The sequence below is a fragment of the Coloeus monedula genome (genome assembly GCF_965178545.1).
Source record: "Coloeus monedula genome assembly, chromosome: 3".
Taxonomy (NCBI): domain Eukaryota; kingdom Metazoa; phylum Chordata; class Aves; order Passeriformes; family Corvidae; genus Coloeus; species Coloeus monedula.
The window spans coordinates 44,088,887-44,109,449 of NC_138783.1; the positions used below are offsets into that span (position 1 = coordinate 44,088,887).

The 20,563-nt window shown below is 38.5% G+C and overlaps 1 protein-coding gene across 1 annotated transcript in view; it reads left to right on the forward strand.

Annotated features, from left to right (window-relative positions):
* Positions 1-20,563, forward strand: part of DDX10 (DEAD-box helicase 10) — a 160,882-nt gene that overhangs the window by 104,609 nt on the left and 35,710 nt on the right. The window contains exon 16 of the mRNA XM_082278922.1: positions 10,477-10,533. Within this exon, the coding sequence (XP_082135048.1) occupies positions 10,477-10,533 (57 nt within the window). The remainder of the gene's footprint in view (positions 1-10,476; positions 10,534-20,563) is intronic.

The window sequence follows — 20,563 nt, forward strand, 5'->3', positions numbered from 1 at the left end:
TTTTTTTCTTTAAATCAATTTTTGAAACATGCTAAATCTATTAAAATTATTACACAAATAAATTAGCAGACCACTAGAGACAAATGCATTTTCATTCTGTATAAATCAAATATAGCAGTCTGATACACATTTAGGTACATGTAATCAAGAAGTCCCCTCAAGCTGAATGTGTGTTAATACCTGAAGTCTCTACATTGGCTTTTAAATGGTGACTTACAATAACAAAACAATTTACAGAATGCTATAAAAGCAGATGTTATTTCATCGAGGTTCTTTTATCTGGCAGGTGAGTTCAGGTTTTGATTTAGATAGTGAAGGGATGTAGAAAAAGAAGTGTTTTCATAAAGCTTGCACTTTTATAGGTCATCTTCAATTGAGAATCCCTTTCTTACGGTTTCCTCAGTAAAATCTTGAAGATTAGAGGTCTCTGGGAGAAAAGAGTGAACTTCTTAAAATCAAAACATCCCAAAAGCAGCTTTTTTTTTTTCAGGGGAACATGGCATGTAAGTTTATTATGAACTTTCCTTGCAAAACTGTTTCTGATGAAGAACAAAACTATTCAGAAAGTATCCACAGGCCATTGCTTTTAAATCCATTTGTGAATGTAATTTAAATGAGCACAGTCTCCTGTATGATCAGAAAAATGTTTTGATGCATTCATGAGATGCTCGGATTAGATGAGTTGTGTGTTGCAGTGCCTTAAGGCTTGTGGCAACTTGCAAAGCATCTACACTATAATTAGGTTTCCTTCATGAGTCTCACGTTTTATTATCCTCTCCTTCCTCTGCAAAAAAAAAAAAAAAAACTGAAAATCAGATGGATAAAAGTAAATAAAACTGAGGTATAATTGTTGTGTAATTAATGCTTACTGAAGTTTTGGAAGCAAAGTAAATTTTAGTGGTTGAGCACAAGGAAAGGACAGTAAGACTGATCAAGATAATGTGAAAGGAATTCTGCCTTAATGGCTATTTGATGAAAGCCATTTGAAATATGTAAAACGTGATAAACAGCAATGAAGGGAGAAGTGAATAAACTATTCAGAACATGTTTTGGAACTCCATTTTTCAAGTTTTCAACTGAAAACATAGTTTTTTAGAAAGAAAATAGTGGCAGAGACGGATTCATCTCACTTCTTAGTAACCTCTCTTTCCCTGTACTAACTCAAGCTCAGAAAAATACCCATTGGTGCTGAAGGAAAAATGAATAGGAGCTTTATTTCTTACCTCTCTTTCCCACAAGTAAGATATGCTGTGAATTTTTAATCATCAATTTGAGAAGATGACTAGAAGTATTTTTTTAAATACAATTTCATTTGGGCAGTATTAGTAGCAAACAAACTGAGTCTCTCTTCAGGGGTCTGATACTGCAAGATGCAGTAATTCTGTAACTCCCTGGAAGACGTTAAACAAACATATTTATAGAGGGATGACTCAGTTAGACTGTGGGTGACAGGGGTGATCTTTCAGAAGGTACTGCACTGTTCCACAAGTCTGTATTTTAAATGTAATATATACTTTGTATTTTTGAGACTCCTTGCACAATCTTCCAGTGATACTGGTATTGCTCAAAGGAATCTGGAGATATTTTGTGGCCCTTGTGCCACTGACATGATCTTGATTTGTACCACTTGAAGTTTAGGGTTATATGTTCTCAAAGTTTTACTTATGCCGTTCTTAATTCAGTAGAAAATACAGAACTATTTTAGAAACTGTACTGGAACAGAATACCTCTCTTTTGTTTGTCTCCTGTACCCTAAATGCATTTGTTAGTGGCATAGTGCATAGTTTTAATGAGGAGGAAACACTGCGATGTTTCACCCTTTGTGTGTTTGCTCTCCCAAATATTATTACTCTATTAACTGTTTCCAAGGCTAAAAGAGAAAATTCTTTGTACCAGACTTTATGTAAAGACTATCATAAAATAAAGAGCTTTCAGTTTCATGAAGAGAATATTGAATTCGGATTAAAATTCATTTTTGCAAATGGAAGATCGCAGACTGGTAAGGGAAGCCAAATGCCTTGGGTTTGAACTCAGGCGGTTTCATCTGCAGGTGTTTTTTATGAAGCCTGCTGCTGTTCCAGGCTGCAGAATGAGCCCCCTGCACGTGTATTGCACAGAGGGCCACACACAAGACTCAGTTCGTGGCTATCCACAGAGACAAGAGAGGCTGCACTCAAATAAACATGCACAGCACAGGCAGCACAAGCTTTTTCTTCTTGTTGGCTGATAAGAGCTGATGTTTACCAGCAGAACTAAGATCTCGCTCCTTTGATTGATAAGCACACTCACCAATACATTAAATAGTAGAGTGGACCCTAAATATGTCTAATTTCATACCTACATCATAGGCCTTTGTGTAGTCACTGACCTTGGGTTTTTCCCAAGGTGCTAGTCTTTCTGCACAGTCTCATAATGCCTTTCAAATATTCCATTTTAACTTTGCTCTTTCCCATGAGGCTGATAAACACAGATAACCTGTTTTCTCTTTTTCTTACCAGTTACAAAATTCTGTGTGAACCTTCCCAAGGTTGTGCTTGTGTGGTTCCTTTAGTGTTCATCTGTCAGTGACTTACGAGTTCACATCTTTTGTTACTGTCTGCCTTACTGCTCATTAGGGTTAGTGTATTTCATACTCACTTTATTACTTTTTCTCCTTCTTGTCTTTGTCTCAGTCATAAGAGGATGTGATTACAAATCACATTTTTACGTTCAAGGTGTCCCTGCAACCCATGTATCTTGTGCCACACTGCATTCCTTGGAGTTTTCTTCCTGGTCTAACGCTGTAGCCTTTATCTCTCTCCAACCTCTGGCTCCTGCCACAGTCCTCACCCCATGCCTTGGCTGAGCCATGGCTGGGTTGGGAAAGCTCTTGGGGGAGAGCACTCTATGACTTACTCCTTCCTTTGGCAGCCCCATTCAGATGGAGCTCTAGGCTCCCTGCTTTTGCAAGTGATTTCTGTTGATGACAGAGTAGTTAAGATTTTAAATGTGTTTGGTTGTAGTTTTATAAAATAATTCTGAAAGTTGTATTGTATTGTAATAAATCATTGAATACCGTATACCATGCTCCAGAAATGGAAAAGATTCCCCAGGGATTTTCTTTATTTTATAAAACTAAAAAAAAAAAAATTATATATATAACACAAGGCATTCAATATGGTTGAAGATAAATGCTCCCATGAAAACCAGTATTTTTAGTTTGAAAATCAATCATTAGATTAATTCTGGAGAAAGGTTGCATCATATTTCCAAGGAAATAATCTGAAGGGGTAAGAAATTGCAGTGCAGGATTATGCTCTTTATTAAGTAAAGCACCTGAATAGTCTTGCACTTTGAGGTGGAATTTGTCAGATTACCATGTGTACAGTTGGTTTAATGTGGTGCTGGGTGAGAATGATAAAATTCTCTCACGTTAAGAGTATGCCAGCGTAGGAGCAAAATATAAAGGGAAGGAGGTTACTGCTGAGAGGAGTGTTCAGCTGAATGGCAAAGAAAAGTATAGGTGGAGAGATGTGTAAAAATAAGTCAGAGAGTATTACTTTGTTAGAAAGCCTATCCAAACCCTTCCATAGCTTCTGTGTGCAGGCAATGCTGCTATTCTGCTCTGGATGCAGAGCTGTTAAGATAAGGGGGATGGACACTGAGAAACAGATTTACAAGCATCCATCCCATTTCAGCCTTAGCAGCAGCGTCCATCTGGTCTCCCTGTGGTGCCAGTGGAGACAAGGGCTTACTTGTTTATCTTTCACTTCAACAGCTGAATGGGCCACACTTAGAGCTTGAAGTGTCCTTGGGTGTTTTCTGAGAGTCTTGCAGCAAAATCAGAGTTCTTGACCTCATCTTATTGATGTGAAAAATAAGAAAATGAGATCACAGATGACAGAATATTCTGTTGAGAGGGACCCACAAAGGACTATTGAATCCCACTCTGCAGTGAATGGCCTACATGGTGATTGAACCCACAGCCTTGGTGTTACTAGCACCAGGGTCTGACCAACTGGTTTATGTACAGAGTAATCAGATGAGTGCCAGGAAAACGCAGCTGTGGGTGGAGGCTGAAGTAGTTCAGGCATAACCTTGAAGTGAGCCTTTACACACCCTAGTGCTGTAAAGGAGCTTCCATGCCAGGCTGCTTGTCCTGCTGGAGGATGTACTTGAACAACTGACCTCTATCTGTCATGGCTCTGTGAGGCAACCTTGCAGCTTCTGACAGGTGCTGCAGCCTTTGCTTGTTGAGGATCTGGGTACTGCTGGGTGCCTGCATGAGCAGGCACAGATACATGTGAGGTTCTTTTGCCTTCTCTCAGACCTGGTGTTTGAGCTGCGTATTTCCTTATGGGAGGCTGCATTAAGACAGCTCAAGAGTCTGTGACCTCTACAGATAATGAATTTTCCACTCTTAAATGGCATCATCTGTTTAAAACCTAAAGCAGCCACAAAATCAGATGAAGGGCATCTTTGCCCTTTTTCCTCTGCTTTTCTGTAGAATATATTAGCGTGGTTTGCAGTTTAACTTCCATTGCTTTCTTGTTAAGATTTTAGCTTGAAACATTACTTTTAAAGAGTGTTAACTAACTTCATTCATGATCTAATTCTGTTGAAACTGTATTTTGAATTAGTGTTATCTTTATCTCTCACTGTATGTATTTGTGTACATGTAGGTTCAGTCTCACCACTCTCATAGTATAGAATTTCTTTTTAATATTTAGTCTAAACCTACTCTCCTTCAGTTTAAAACCTTTATTCCTTGTCCTGCCCACTACATGCCATTGTAAAAAGTTCCTTTCCAGCTGACTTACTGGAAGGCCACAGTTAGGTCTCCCCAGAGCCTTCTCTTCTCTGGGCTGAACAGCCCCAATTCTCTCAGCCTTTCCTTATAGTAGAGGTTCTCCATCCCTCTGATCATCTCAGTGTCCCACCTCTGGACTCGCTCCAACAGCTCCATGTCCTCCCTGTGCTGGGACCCCAGAGCTGGATGCAGCACTGCAGGTGGGGTCTCACCAGAGCAGAGCAGAGGGGCAGAATCCCCTCCCTGGCCCTGCTGCCCACGCTGCTTTGGATGCAGCCCAGGACACCTCTGGCTCTCTGGGCTGTGAGTGCACATTGACAGCTCATGTCCAGCCTCTCATCCATATACATATGCTTAAACCAACTTGCTTAAAAACTTAAGAAAAACTTTTCTATCCTTAAAACATACTTGGTGTGTTCAGGTCTAAGTGGGAAAGGAATAATTTTGAGCTTTGTCCACTGGTTTCCTGTGTTGGTTTTGTTCCAAGAATGTCCTTATAAGGGTCAGTTTCTGCTAGCTTCTGTTTTCTTCTTTTTAATGAGAATGCCTTTTTTCCACTGCCTGTAAGACTTTTACCAATGCTTAAGACTGTCCCTGTGCTGTTTTTCACATGCTTTTGATGCCTACTGTATGTTGCCTTAAATCGGTGATTACTAGGTGTTTCAGTTTCCCTGCCTCTACAGTAAACATCAGCTTTACAGATGAGGCTTACATAATTATGTTTAAATAGTCTGTTGCTTGAAGAGGTTATTTAATAGGTTTCTAAAACCAAACATTGAGATTTAAAACCGACAAAACAAACACAAAACAATCAAAAAGTTTTTGCTTTTTTCCTGAAGGTATTAAGATTTGCTTATTTAATAGAAACCAATTTTGTATTTAATTTCCAGATATAATTTTTAAAAATAATATTCAAAGACATACTAATAATTGATTCAGTTTTATCTTTGGGTTAGAAATGTTGGTTTGTTTTGGTGGTTGGAGGAATGCTTGCGTGTAGATGGTTTGCTAATCTCTGTAATGAGAAATGTTAAGCTACATAGCAATATAAATGTAGCAACGGCCATGAGCATGTGAACAATTCAAGCTTGGTGTGAAATCTTGGAGAAGACAAATGTGAGAAACATGTTTGTTAAGTCAGTTTTCAGAGCACATTTGTGCTTTAAAATGTGGGTGGAAACCAGCTCTTGACTATGGCAATGCTAATATATGAGAGCTGTTGTGAACTTTTGAACGGCTCTTTGTGTGTTTGCTGCAGCACAATTGACTGACCTTGGCTACATCCCCCTGAAATAACAGGAGACAGTCAGATAGCAAGACATGGTGTCAGGTACCAGTATTGACCAACATGTGTTTGCAAATGACAGCCAGATTTTTCCAGGCAAGGGAGTCATTTGTTCCAGACCTTGGTCACCTGTAAAGAACCATTACCTCAGCTGTTTAATAGAATAGATTGGTAGCTCCAAATTATGGCATCAGTATGTAAAGGAATAGTTATTAAAAATCTAGTGTAAAAATGATGGATCAAAACCTGAGGGAGTTCTTGAGTATTTAAATAAAAATACTTCAGAGGACTCAGATGAGCATGAAATTTTTACAGGAAATAGATTTTCCACAGGCTTTTTTAATGCTCTCAGAGCTAAATATGCAGTAATATGCATTAGTTGTGTTGAGTGAAACTTTTATTTACCTTCAGGTAAGCAAATAGAAGAGGTCAGTGAAATTTTAGGGTGGAAAAACTGCAGCCTATCACCAGCTAAAAGAATTTATTTAATGTAAATCTGACCTATGCATACATTATTTAAAAGAAAGAAAGGGGACTTTTATTGTACAAATTTTTTACAAATTAAAAAGCTAAAAGAAAAATTACTGTATGAAACAGAACTATTCATAATACATGGAAATAAATGCTGTATTTTTTTTATATTGCAGTAAACCCTCAGGACAATGTAAAACACACTCTTAAATGTAGAAAGAAGAGAGTCTAAGGAAGAGGGGATTTCCTTTGGGAGGGAAGAACTCTCAAAATTGCTGGACTTAATTTTTTTATAACTAAAAACTTGGGATTTAAGCTTTGTATTTATGTGTCTTTCACACATTCGTGACCTCACCAGCTAGAGAGAGCTGCCATTATTTTTTGTCTCAAGTTGAGAAAATGGAATGTAGATGCTAGAATATTTATTTATGTTGGAGCTTTAAGAATTAAATGGGGTATGAGTTTTTGTTTTAAAACCCAACAGTAAAGAGAGGGGGAAATTAAATGTGAAAAGAGAGTGGCAGACTTCTTAACTTCATGGTTAAGAACAGCGAGTAGTTCTTCCATGTATTAGGCATAGCTTTATCCATGGTTTGGGCTCCTTTTAGGCAGAGCTGGTTCTGTTGTCCGTTCTAGTGCAGAAAAGGTAGAAGGTTTGTAACTCTTCTTTAAAGCCAAGTGATTTAGCTATATTACATGATGATGACGAAAAATTTTCATCCCTGTGATTACTGAGGTTATAACCATCCTTTTTAAGTAGCTGTGTAAGTGTGGAGGAAAAAAAGATAATTTGCAGTAGATTTTAAAAGCTGACCAAGAAGGTCTCTGAGCTGTATAATACCATTAATGAAAAACTAAATGAAAGGAATATAATACTAGCCAGTGTGTGTTTGTGGAAATTCGATGTACAGTGAGTTGTATTTATATATTTTTATCAGAGCAGAACCTGGTTTGTAAATACATCTATGGAATATGCTGAAATTTCTACATGGCTTTTCCCTTGAGTGTTCTGATTAATAAATTAACATGTCAAAAATTAAATGGACCAAAACCTCTGACAATGGCTGTAAGTTAAAACAAGAGATTCAGCATGGATGTGTGGGGAAGTGTTTCTGTGTGACGACAGTCAGGCTGTGGCACAGGCTGACCAGGGATGATGGGCAGTCTCCCAGCCTTGGGATTTTGACATGGCTGGATGAGGCCCTGTGCAGCATGACCTCACCTCAGGGCTGACTCTTCCGTGAGCAGCAGGTTGGACCAGGGACCCCCTGATGTTCTGTCCAGTTGGAGTCATCCTGTGACCCTGTGAATGCCCAGTGTTGTTGGGAGTGTGTTCGTGTGAAACAGCAGAAGCAGGCCTGATTAGGACATTGGCTTCTGAAATGCACTCCTGACTACAGCTCAGTGCCAACACACATGCACCTTCTGCAAAATCTGCTTTTGTATTTCTTTGGCAAGGATCCAAACCCTCTTTCTCCCGTGCTTGGGGAAAAAAAAAGGAGGTCTTGACAGCATCTCCTGGTGATTGCTTCTCTGTCTTGTTTTTCTCTTGAGCTCCTTATTTCAGTCTCTGGACCTATTAACTTTAGAATCTTTTTGTCTCTTTACTGTTCTTTGGAGACTAAAGTATATTATGCTGTCTGTGTACTCCTCTTCTGTGTCCTTATGTCAATCTTCTGCTTTCATAGCTGTCTTCTCAATGCTCAGCTAGAAATCCCTTTAGCAGGAATTTTGCTGCTATATTTGCTTAAGCCTGTAGCTGTAGTTTAAGCACTGATATTTCATACACCACAGAATTTTTATATCCAAAATTTTCTAGACTGTCCAAGTCAAAAGCTGCTTAGTAACATCTGGTGTATTACTTTCTAGTTCTGTTCTCTGTCAATTTTGCAGGGGTAAAATTTGAATATTATCACAGTTTTAGTAGAAAAATGAGAGAACCCCAATGGTTACCCCAAAGAGTGGAGAATGTGCAGCTAAACCACTTAACATGGAAGAAATGGAAAACTTAAATAAATAATTAGAAAAGCATAAGTAAAAGTGAGCAGAAATTAATTTAAATGTGACTTGGGAGAGAAAGAATCGTAACATGGATGATCATGTTCTGGCCATGATGCATAGATCTACTTTGTTGGAGAAATTGCATGTGGACCAGACAGTACTTGGACCTGGTTGGTGGCTTTTGTAGTCCCATATGATGCCCTTGTGGCCTTAAAGGAAAATTTTTTTTTTTCTTTTTCATACTTAAAAAAATCTGAAATAATAAGACAGCTGTGTTGTATTTGTCTACAGTGGTGCAGTGGTGGTGGCTTTGTTGTTGTTGTTTTTTTTTTTTTTTTGGTTGGTTGGGGGTTTTTTTGTTTTTTTTTTTGGGGGGGGTTTGTTGTTGTTTTGGTTTTTTTTTTGTTTTTTTTTTTTTGGTTTGGTTTGGTTTGGTTTTGGGTTTTTTTTTGGTTTATTTTGTTTTACAGTATGCATTAAAGGCCCTGGCATGCAACTCAGAGTGTATTGAGGTGTTTGAATCAGGCAACTTTGCACAAAGCATTAGGGAATTGTTTCATTTTGATTCGGAGTGAAGAGGTTGACTTACACCGAAAAGGACTTTGAAAATAAGCTAAGACTTCTGCAGTTTGGGCAACTGGGAGAAAAGAAAATGGCATGTACCTCACAAATGTCTCAAAAGCCCCTGAATTTAGACACCAATTTTGAACAGTCTTGGTGGCTGTGTTCCCCTTTTCTCATGTCTGCAGTCAAATGCTGCTTTTCCAAACAACTTTGTGTGATACCTACCAATATGTTTTAGCAGCATCATTGTGATGAAATGGCACCAGGAGTGCTGAAGCTGTAGCTTTCTCCTTACTCCCATAAGTGAGCTGATATGTAAGTGGTCTTCAGCCTTCCGTGTGCTGAAGTGCTGACCCTGGACTGATGTTAATGTCTCTTTTTATGTGGACTCGACTCTAAATGTGCTGATGCCAGGATGGCCTATATTGTTCAGAGAAACTGAGTTGTATATCAGAAACATTTTTATGCTAGCATAAAAGAGTCTCAATACCAATGTCATCAGCATCACTAAAACAAGAAGAGGGAGCCGTGTGCTTTTCTAGGGGATGTGCTCTCACCTGAGTTTCTGTCCTTTCCTCATGTAATAAAGAGTTTAAAGGATGTTCAGTTGCAAGGACCTGACAGTCTAAATTAGAGATAATACTTCAGTTGGTGTAAGAATAAAAAAAAAGAAGCAGCAATAAATGTAATTTGAATTAAAATATCTTGGGCACTTCTGTATACTGGCAGATCTATCAGGCAGCTTTAGATGAGTTTTAGGTCTGCATTTAGGTCATTTTCCTGTAGCAGAATCTCTTTGGTGAAGAGAACTTTGTTATGGTTTCTGAATCGATGCAATTACTAAGCAAGTGCTTTTGTAAAGCGTTTGTTAGTAATGGAGATATGAAAGGGGGAAGATGTTTCAGCTTTCAGTCTCCAGTTACTTTAGCAATTCTGAAGTTAGGAAAATTTTCATTTTAGTTTGTTAAGTGGATTTGATTTCATTTTAAGTCACTGAGAAATAAGAAAAATTGGATCTCTTAGTGCCATTGTAACGACCTTATTTAACAGACAAATACTAACTCTGTTAAATTACTCAGCCTGCATTATTCCTTTAGGAGTAACAAGTCTTGATAAAGATAAAATACGAGCTTGAATCATTCTTGTAGTTTTAGGATTTCCTTTAAGAGCAAGAAGAATGAATAGTATCTCGTTCAGATCTCATTTAATTTATCGTTTTCATCAGTAACATGTAGGGTGAATACCACCAGTCTAACATATATGCATTAAAAATATCTAGATGGCTCAACATTAATCTTAAAATATTAAAAGAAAAAAAAAAACCCTCAGGAGTTTGCTTTAAAACCATACGTCTTGTTTGTTTCAGGAGAAGAGGCTGAAAGAAAAAGCAGCAAGGAGAGAAGCCAGGAATAAGAACGCACAGGTAAGGGTTTTTGTTGTTTTGATCAAGCTACTGGTTGAGGGATTGAAACTGTAATCTGTTTAAAATTGTTTCATTCCTTTCTTTAATAAGCAGTGTTGTGATGAATGGCTCTTTAAAGGCATTTTCTGTTTGCTTGGCTTTTCTTACTCCCTTGCTCTGATGTGGTTGTAATAACTTGGTGTGGAAGGATACTGAGAAAGCATGAATATATATGTTTGTGTGTGTATAAAATGTATGGAAGCCTTTTGGAATTTCAGCCTCTTTGTTTTGTATATCAGGTGAGTTGCAATTTCAGCTGCAGTGCTGATGCCATTTTTCTCTCTGAATACTTGGGTCATGCTTATAATTTGCAGGCAGTGAGATTATTTTTTTTGTGTGTCAAATCTCACTTTAACCTTTTTCTGCTGAACTCTTTTTTTAAATAGCAAGTATTTATATTGAAGTTTGTGCCTTCCCCTCATTACCACAAACAACACCTTGGTTATCCTTTTCTTCAGATGTACGTTACTAATTTCCTAGAGGCTGTTCTAGATTTTCATGTTGCTTGATTTGTGATAAACAGGTTTCATTCAGCTGCAGTGATTTTCTGGAATATGGACATAGTGATGTTGTTTCTCACACTGCATCCACTTTTGCTACACATGAATAGTTACAGTTTCTTCTTGGCAGTTGGCAAATATCTTACTCTGTTGAGAAAATTGATAATGTTCTTTGTCTGATTTTTGCAAGCTGGCTGTGCTCTGGGAGGCTTAAGCATAGGAGGAATGCTTCATTGTGTAGCTCTGAAGTGGAAAGTAATTACAGTTTCAGATGAAAAGCCTAGTTATACTAAGTTTTAAGTATGATTCTGCCTTCAAAGATGGCAAGCTATGAGAGCTGTTGGCATCATGACTCCCCAATCAAGCAATAGAAATTTTCTGCCTGTAATTGAATGTATAAAGATGTATACTTTTTAATATATTTAGCAAGCATTTTAGGAAAATTATGGAATGAATAATTAACAAACATCTTAATAAAGGGAGAAAACATTGATCAAATCAGGCTGTATCACATTCATGAATACTGCTTGTTAATTTTGCCTCTTTTTAAGGAATAAAATGCTATTCAGCAGCTGGGGAAAGAAATCTATTTCTTTCAAAATGATATGCTTGCTAATGTACATCTCCTGTCCTATTCTTGGCCAAGCGAATGAATCTGTTTATCCTACTGGAAAGTGAATGCAGTTGATCCCTGTTGAGGAATGATTTGTCTGTGTGTGGGGTTGTGTGTCCGTGGGCATGGTGTGGGTTAAATGTGGAGCCTTAGCCCCAAGCCCACAATTTTATGCACCTCTGTCTCTCTTCTGTGAAACACTTGCACTTGGGAAGCTGATTTACTAGTGCTGGTCTGATGTGAGATTGGCACATGCTCTCCTTGAAGGTACCAGCTGTGCAACCTGCTATTGCTTTGACTTCATTTTATTCCTGAAGCGCTTAGCTCACTCTCTGCAAGAAGGTGCAAGCCTCAGGAGCTGACATGCCTCCTTGATGAAAACTGTTGGGCTTTTACTGTTGTTTAGAGGCTTTTCTTGCCAGAACTCTGTGCAGCTGAGTCCTGTCATTTTCAGTGTGGCTCATTTCGGGGAAAACGCTTCAGCTGGGAAAGCATGCCAGCTTGGACCTGGGCTGTTCATGCCTGGAAGTGGAAGGGAGCAGTAGACAGTAGATAAAGGTGCCAGTTTCTGTCTGCTGGAATTAATTAAGAACACTCCCTGCTTCACAGGATCTTAGAGATGAAGCTTTAGTAGTTGAAGCTCTCCACAGTCTGAGTGGGATATGACTCAAGCAGCTCCTACAAGATACCCAGGGGAATAAAGAAGGAGGATAACAGTAAAACACAGAAACTACTGGAACATAAACCAGTTTAGAAAATATATGCTCCCTAAGTCAGGAGTTCAAAAAATGTTAACATTTTCACTAGTACTTTCATAATATGGCTTGTGACCCACTTACTCTGCCGTATGCTACTCCTTTGGTAATTAGTAATGTTTTCTTATAAGGGAAAGCAATAAGGAGAGCCAAAATAAGTGGAAAAGGTATTTTTAGCCATGTTAATGCAGTTCAGCAGCTGGAGAAAAGGACTAGATCAACAATTACGGGTAGCCAGTCACTTCAAAGCAGCTGTGGTCGTAATTTGTTTTTCACATCTATCTGCTTTATCCCTTGTTTGTTTTATTAACTCTCTCCCTCAGGTTACAAACTCCTTGGATTACAAAGTCTTGTTTGCTGTCTTTCACTAGTACACAGCCCACTGGGTCTGACATGACCAAAACAGAGATTTACTTTCCCATTCTTAGTATTAAATAATAATTCTTTGTGAATTTGAGGGGGGGGGGGGCAGATCACAGGAGAGAAGGACATCCTGCCTTTTCGTCTGGTGCTGCAGGAGCAATTGCAGGGAAGATTTTACTCAGTCTTTGTCATGCTGGGACAGGCTAGGCTTGCTGCAACTGGAATTGACTAACCAAATTCTGGCACGCTCTGCTGAGTGTGCCTGAGCAGGAGATTAGATGAGTGGGTAGCTGCAGTGTTATTGACTCCACCTTGGATAAATCTCCATGCAATAAATAAACTGAGTAAGAAGTGAAGACTTTTAAAGATGCTTTGGAGAAAGTATTTCTAGGGATTTATGACCATTAATTAAATTTTCATGCAAAAGACTGTGAAAACAAATAAAAGAAGTCTTCTCATATATTCTTACTGAAGAAAAAATGGAAATTTAGGGGTTTGGGTTTTTTTTATCATAAGGTATTCAATTGTCTCCCATTTTATGAGAATTTGATGTGATATTCACAAATGCAATGTTTTAAGATGAAAAAAGCACGTATTTTTTCTTGACTCAGTACTGATTAAATTACAGCTCACAAACCCTCAAACAAATTTTGATACTGTTTACTTGAAGATAGTCTGGAGAAAATTAGGCAAGAAGTAGTCTTTTGAGCAAGAAGTAAAGCACTGAGCAGCAGCAGCAGCGACAGCTACTCCTAGACAGGAGCTGGGTATTACTTGGTGAAGCCAGCCCCTGGCCCCAAGCAGGACATCCCTGTGCTCACGGCTTTTCACTTTTTCTTCTAGAATCTACACATACTGATTTCTTAGTCTACATAAAGGACTTCTGGGTTTCAGCCAGCATTTAAAGGTCCTAGCCCTGCTAGCTACTGTTAGCTGCAATGAAGCTAAACAGGACTGTATTTCTCCATTAGTGATTTTAGTCTTTTGCTACCCTGATGGCCTACTGATGTGCTGAGAATTATGAAGTGAGGAAGGTTTTGATTTCTTTTAAAGACAATTGTTTTTACAGGAAAGGAATTTTCCAGGAGCAGCTAAAGAGGTCTGTGCTTCAAGGTGGGGGAGCAGAGCAGGAGTCAGGAGAAGGTGCTGTTCCCTGCCCAGCACTGTGCTAAGTGATCCTCAACTATCAGCTCCCAGCAATGTGCAAGAAGTGATAACTAGTCCCTAAAAGAAGGCATTGCTATCTGCTGGAAATAGTTTGGACATCATCTGTAAAGCAGTGTCAGGAGGTAAAACTTGCTCAGTCATGGCAGTTTGGTGCATCGAGTCAGGTTTTGGCAGTCCTATAGCAGTTACACCATGCTGGTGTCCAAAGCAAAACAAAAACCTGAAAAAGCTCTGACTAGAAGAGCAGAGGCTGTTTATCAAAGGTCTGTAAGAAATTGTAGCCTAGTGAAAACTTGGAGAAATCCAGCTTGAACATTTACTCCTTACTGAGATGTTTTTCCCTATTTTCACTGGACAAAATTGAGGATGGGGATTCTTACCGAGCTGGAAAACTGACTTGTGGAAAAAATCCAAGAGCTCGGTTGTCAGGGGCTTTTTCTTGGGAATGAATGCTTGCTGAATAATTGTAGAACATTAAAATATCAACAGCAGGATAATAAATATACTTTAGCTTCTCTCCTCCTTTTCTCTCCTGTTCTCTCCCTCATATATTTTGCTATTCCTACAGGAATTAGTGTTTGCCTATATATAAATATATATACTTTATAGATAATTTAAGATTTTTCAGTCACAATCAATCTTTCTACTGTGAGCACATCTACAAAACACGGGGGTGAGCAGGAGGCATACACTTTCAGATATGGCATATTCAGGCATCGGTACCTGCCTGTATCACATCACTGCAAGCTATAATGCTCAATATAGCATTCTTTTTTCTGTGCCTTGTACCATGCTCTATTGAGATTTTAACCAGAAAAATGCTTAAACCCACCATTTTGTTTTAATCTCCAGCACCCCCGTGGGATTTGGGATACACTTGCCAAACATAGCTCAAGAAATCTTTGCACCATGTGGAAAAATTTAAAACGGGAAAGGGGAAGTCAGGTCCCTTGGGCAGCTGTGACTAATAATCTATTTCTCAATGAAATAGACACTTCAGAATATTGTGAAAATTCTTCATCCATTGTGGATCATTCCTGTAGTTACTGGGTTTATATTACCTTTGCTTCTGCCTTGAATTTCCCTTTGCTTGAGATCTAGCCAATGGCTTGTGCTTGGACACTGGATTCAGTGTGAATGTGAACTGTAATTTCAGTGTGGAAAAGAGGTTTACAGGAGCGAAGGAGGAATTTGGTCTGTGCCTCCTGTGAATCCAGGTCCCCAAATCCCCTTTATCACTGGGGTAACTGAGTATTCTTGTGAAAGTCTCCTGGGATGCCTGATAACTGGTGGTTAATGATGATGATGCATTGTTCTGGATCACTTCTCATGACCCTTTCATGGATGGTGTTGAGGAGGCATTTTTTAATCTCCCTGTGATTTCTGGAGTTGGAGCAGGGTTTCAGGGCTAGATCATTCTGATGGTCTGGAGGATGTTGAGATTGTAGAGTCTGTTTTTTGTAAGGAGGAGAGAGTTGTGTTGTGCTGGTGTAGCCTCAGGGCAGGCTATGTCTTGTCACTGCTGTTTCACAATCACTGCAAAGGACTAAATCTTATTCTTAATCAATAATTATTTTTGATTCTGAAAACTACAAAGAACAGCAAAAAATGAGGTAATAGTACTTCTGTTCATCTACAAAATCTTCCAGGGTGTTTGGTGTGGGGAGCTTACAGCTGAAATCACCATGTCAATTTGATCCCTTTTAATACGTCAAACTTCTTGCCGAAAACAATCTCATTAACCTTAGTTTAGAAGTAGTTTTGGTCTGTTAACTCTTGTGTTCTGTATGTACATCCAAAAGCTGTAAGTAGCTTTATTTATTCAATGCAAGGTTTGAGTGTTTTGAATTTCCGTGAGAGGCTCTGTGAATACAGAGTGATTTGGGATATCGACATCTTAACCTGCTAATTTAGTAATTTCATTTCAAAGTCAAGTCATGAAATAGAAAATGAATTGCTGATTCTGAACTACTTGTGTGCTGAAACATTTTTAAAAATCAAAGTATTCTACAATGTTTAAGTTAATATATGAAAATGGGTATTATATGCCTGTATGGAAATGTTACCTGTATTTCGCTTTTTTGAAAATAACATATTGATTCCAGTTAATATAACAATTAAATTGTTTGAAGTAAAGTTGTAATAAGTCCTGTCTTTTCTGCAATGAAGAATTTATATGACTAAACCAATATTTCAGTGTTGTGACCCTGAACAAGTTACGAGTAAGGATTCTGATGGATTGATTTGCCGATCACCCATGCTTCTGTAAACCTTCTCATTGCAGCCAACAGCACACTGAGGATTTCAAATATATTTATCACATTGACCATTTAAACTAATTGACCATGGCTATAGCAATTGAGTTTTGTGAGTATAATGTTCACAACTGGTATTTTTAATCGTATGTGGTATGTGGTGAGAGTTTGTTGCTCTACATACCAAAGTTGATGTTTTACCAGTCACTGAGGTGATTTCTTCATAGTCCTGGCACAGAAGCGTAGTAGTGGGACTGTGGACCTTGCAAGTACTCTCTTATTCCCTGAAGGTCAGCTGAGATGAGGTGGATGCACAGTGCATCAACACAAGTGCATCTTCATTACTGTTCCTGATATACCTATACCTTATTCCTTGTTTTGTGTTCACTTGCACATTTATGGTGCTTCTTTTGGAGAGGAAGTTTCTTTATTCTTCAGACTTTTGTTGTTTTGTTTTTCTAATTTTGTTGGGTTGCAGTTCTAGGGGAGCTTTTGATGAAAGATATAATATGGATTTTTAAGAGCAGAGTAACAGGATTTCTGGCATGTTAGGGAGCACAAAGGTTATTGTCTTACTTGACTGTAAATGATTGTTTTAAATTTCTAGGGCAATACTGATGAAATTTCTCCAGTAGACTCCAGGAAGATGACACTGTTTAATTCGTTGTTCTTCAGGAAAACCTTTTGTTTTTAGAATGTCTGTGTAAGTTTAATAGCATTGAAACAGGGGCTTTGGAGACAACTGCTGAGCTTCAGAGCTTTCAGTGTGTTAAAGACTATACAATTTTATTTATTTCAGAATCAACCATATTTTGGCATTTTTGGGGGAAAAGAAACAGGTTTTCTTATTGAAAGCTTAGGCTATGAAAATTGCAAATTGAAATAAGTATGCATTTCACTCTTCCTCTTGAATTATGTGAGTTTGTAATCATTTATTTGTATCATAGTTAGTTGCAAATAACTCTTGGTAGTTGTAGAATTGAGGAATGCTTTGGCGCTGTTCCACCCAAGCCCTTGGATGGGGCTCAACAAACAACTGAGTGTTTACTTGAGACACTGCTTCAGATCCACCCCTCTTTTGAGCAAGGGAGGTATATATTACTTTGCTTCATTTTTACTCTTTGCCTGTCTCTGTGGATATTAAGAGCAGGATTCCACCATCAGGTTCCTGCCTGCATATGGCAGTGTGGTGGAGCACAGGGAAAGCCATTCAAGAGCTCTGCTAGTCTTGTTGCACAGATGCTTTTCTGAGGCTAATGATTAAGCCCCAGTAGAAAAGGCAATATGCATTTTTTTGTTTGAATACACACTTTATCAACTGAGGCAACATACTCCAATTCCAGGCATGTATCTAGAAAAACAGTAGGTGTGCAAGAACCCAGAGAAGAGCTCTTAGTGTACTGTAAAGTGCAAGCACAAATATTCAAGGGCAAAGACCTTTCCAGCTGAGCTTCAGATGTCCATTTCAGCATTTAGGGAATATTTTCATTGTAACTGTGTATCACTGTGTTATGTAAACTTAAATGGGGAAGAAGAAAGCACTGGGGTGTAGCTTTGTGATCACTGTCCTTCAGTATGTAATCACTTCATTTTTGCATGTGGTCTCTTGAAAAGGTGGCAAGTGTACAGTTTAAACGTAACTAGCCACTTCATTATTATTTGGGATTTATATGTAAGTTTCTTCTTGGCTTGCAAAATTTCTTGTTCAGAGTCTTCACTGATTTAACACCCTCCTCAATAGTCTCTGTCTGAGCAGAACATGAAAGATTGCTTGCCCCCTCCTGACTCGTGCCAAGGAGTAAGAGGCAATAGACAGTGCTGGAGCAGTATATCCACCAGTATGAAAAAAAAAAAAAAAAGCTGTTCTAAAATGTTATAAACCTTTCTTTGAGCATTTTCATCTTAGTAAACAGACCACTATATGAAATGAATTGTAATGATACTTCATTTGTTTGTCTGCTCTGTGTTAACTCATTAATAGTGTTTAGTAGCCAGTATTTGAAACTTCTCTCCCTCTAAAGCACAGAATTTAAAGCTGTTACTCCAGGCTCATTTGCTGTGCTCCATACGTGTTCGGAGCAGCAAGTTGGTGTTCATTAGTGTGGAGTTCTTCTTGCCTTTGGCTCACCATAGTCCTTTGATGACATAGTGAACACAGTACAGAAGAGTTGCCTGGAACTGAACTTCTGAAGATCTTCACCCTCTCTTTTGCCTCTGCCCATAATCCTGAAGAAGTGGAAAACTCCAACCAATGCAGACATAATGACCTGAGGCTTATAGCAGCTTTTGCACAAAGCATTTATTTAGGAAGTGGGTATTCTCTCTGGATTGAGAGGTCTTTTTCTGTTCTGTTGTAAAAAGCCAGGTGTATTCACATTCCTCAATTCTGTCTATATAAATATTACGGTATCCCACAGTGGTAGGGAGGAGAGGAGAGATCCAACAAGCAGGAATTGTGCAGCAAGATAAATCAATATTTATTTAATTATTTTACAAACTCTTTTATAGACTTTTTTCTTCATAGTTTAATTGGTCAAAGGATCAGCCACCCCCTGGGGTGATTGGCTAAACTCCTAAAACATCCATTGTCAAAATATTTTTCTACTGTACCATCAACAAAGCTCTGCAAGGTCACAGGTGTTCATATCTTATAGAACTCTGCTACTATCTTCTGTGAGAGAGAAAAGTATCTCATGGCACTGGAAAGAAGCAAGAGAAATTCTTGCTAGCAGCAATATTGTATCCACATATAAATATTGTGCAGACGATTGCATTTCACAAGTAAGCTGTATCAGACTCCTCAAACTTGTTTATTTTGCACCTTGGTTTGTTCCAGTAGTAATCTGAGCTGCTTTGCAGCTTTCCTTACGTGTTTAAAACTTCCTTAGATTGTAGACTTCAGATGCAGGAATTCTACTTTGCTCCATATCTCAGATGCGAACTTAAGAATGAGCTAATTGGCTGATGAGTAGGGGCAGTCTGTCAGATGTGTTTTGATGACATCCTCATGCAGCAAGTAGTGGTATTTAGTTTTAAATTAAGCGGTTGTGTTTTCTCAGCATCCCCCACCTGTTTATATTCTTGGAATGTGTTGCTTGCAGTATTGTACATAGTCTACTATAGCAGTCGTAATTGCTACTAGTGATGAAAATTGATTTGTGCAATCAGAAAACCATTATCTGCATTGTGACTGATAATGCTGCAGTTGCCAATATTTTAGAATTCTTCTGATGGCTGTTTTTTTCAAAATGCTCTGGAGTCATGCAATCACCAGGATTCCAGTTGCTTTATGCTGAATCTTATGTGAGCATTAAAAGAGAAGGAAAAAGCTCTTGGTGGTTCTCTCAAATATATTTTTTTCCAGGGTTTTTAAGGATTCAGTGTTTTGTCAGTCCCCCCTTGCCAATATACTAGATCAGGAGAAGTGCAGTATCCCTTGTTTTACCACAGTGTGCAGAGATTTTAATAAGTTTTCTATTCTTTCACACTATCGGCTGCATTGATAAACCAAGCAGCTTGTTAATAGGAAATGCCAAGCTAGTGATTAACACATCTAGTTATTTAACACCTCATGGGAGATCTGGTAAGCCCATACTTCCCCCAAATGAAGCTCCATCTTCTATATGGAGTCCATTAGGACCTGGGTATTTTGGTGCTGGTTCCCTCAAGGTTTCTTTTCTTTAAGGCTTAATGTTTCCTTTCACTCTTTTTTTTGGTTTTATTTTTCCCTCTGGTCTTTTATGAAATTTTTTGTGGACTTATAAGTTTCTTATCTCTTGCTGTTTTCTTATCCTGTTTTCTGTTTCTTTTGAAGGAGCTAAATTCAACCTGCTATTGCCTCTATTTGGTTACTTTCTGCTGTGGGGAAACCAAGAGCAGAAGCAAAGGGGAATAGCAGGAAGAAAGAGGATAGCATCATCTAGTAGCAAATATGCTCAGTATTTTTAGGGAAAAGTTTTGTGGGTTTTTTTGTTTGTTTTGTTTTCTTCATACTGTAAGATCTTATAGTTTTCTGACATTCCTTCAAATGAATATATACTGGTAATATTTTGCTGGGCTGTTGCTAGGATTCAAGTATTAAAAGATGCCTCTGTCCAAATGAAGGTGCAAACGAGATCATATGCCAAAGTCAAGAGTATGGATTTAATACTAAATGTGAGGTACAGGAAGTAGTGGGGGGTGAAGAGAAAGAGAGGTTAAGTAGAAAGAGAGTCACCACCACGTGGGTCCTGCAGCATCCTGCTGGCCCTTTTTCTTCTGGTCTTCTCTGTGGTGGGGGTCCTAGAGTGTTCTTATGGAATCACCACTTTTAGAGAGTCCAGGTCCCAGGTTTGCACA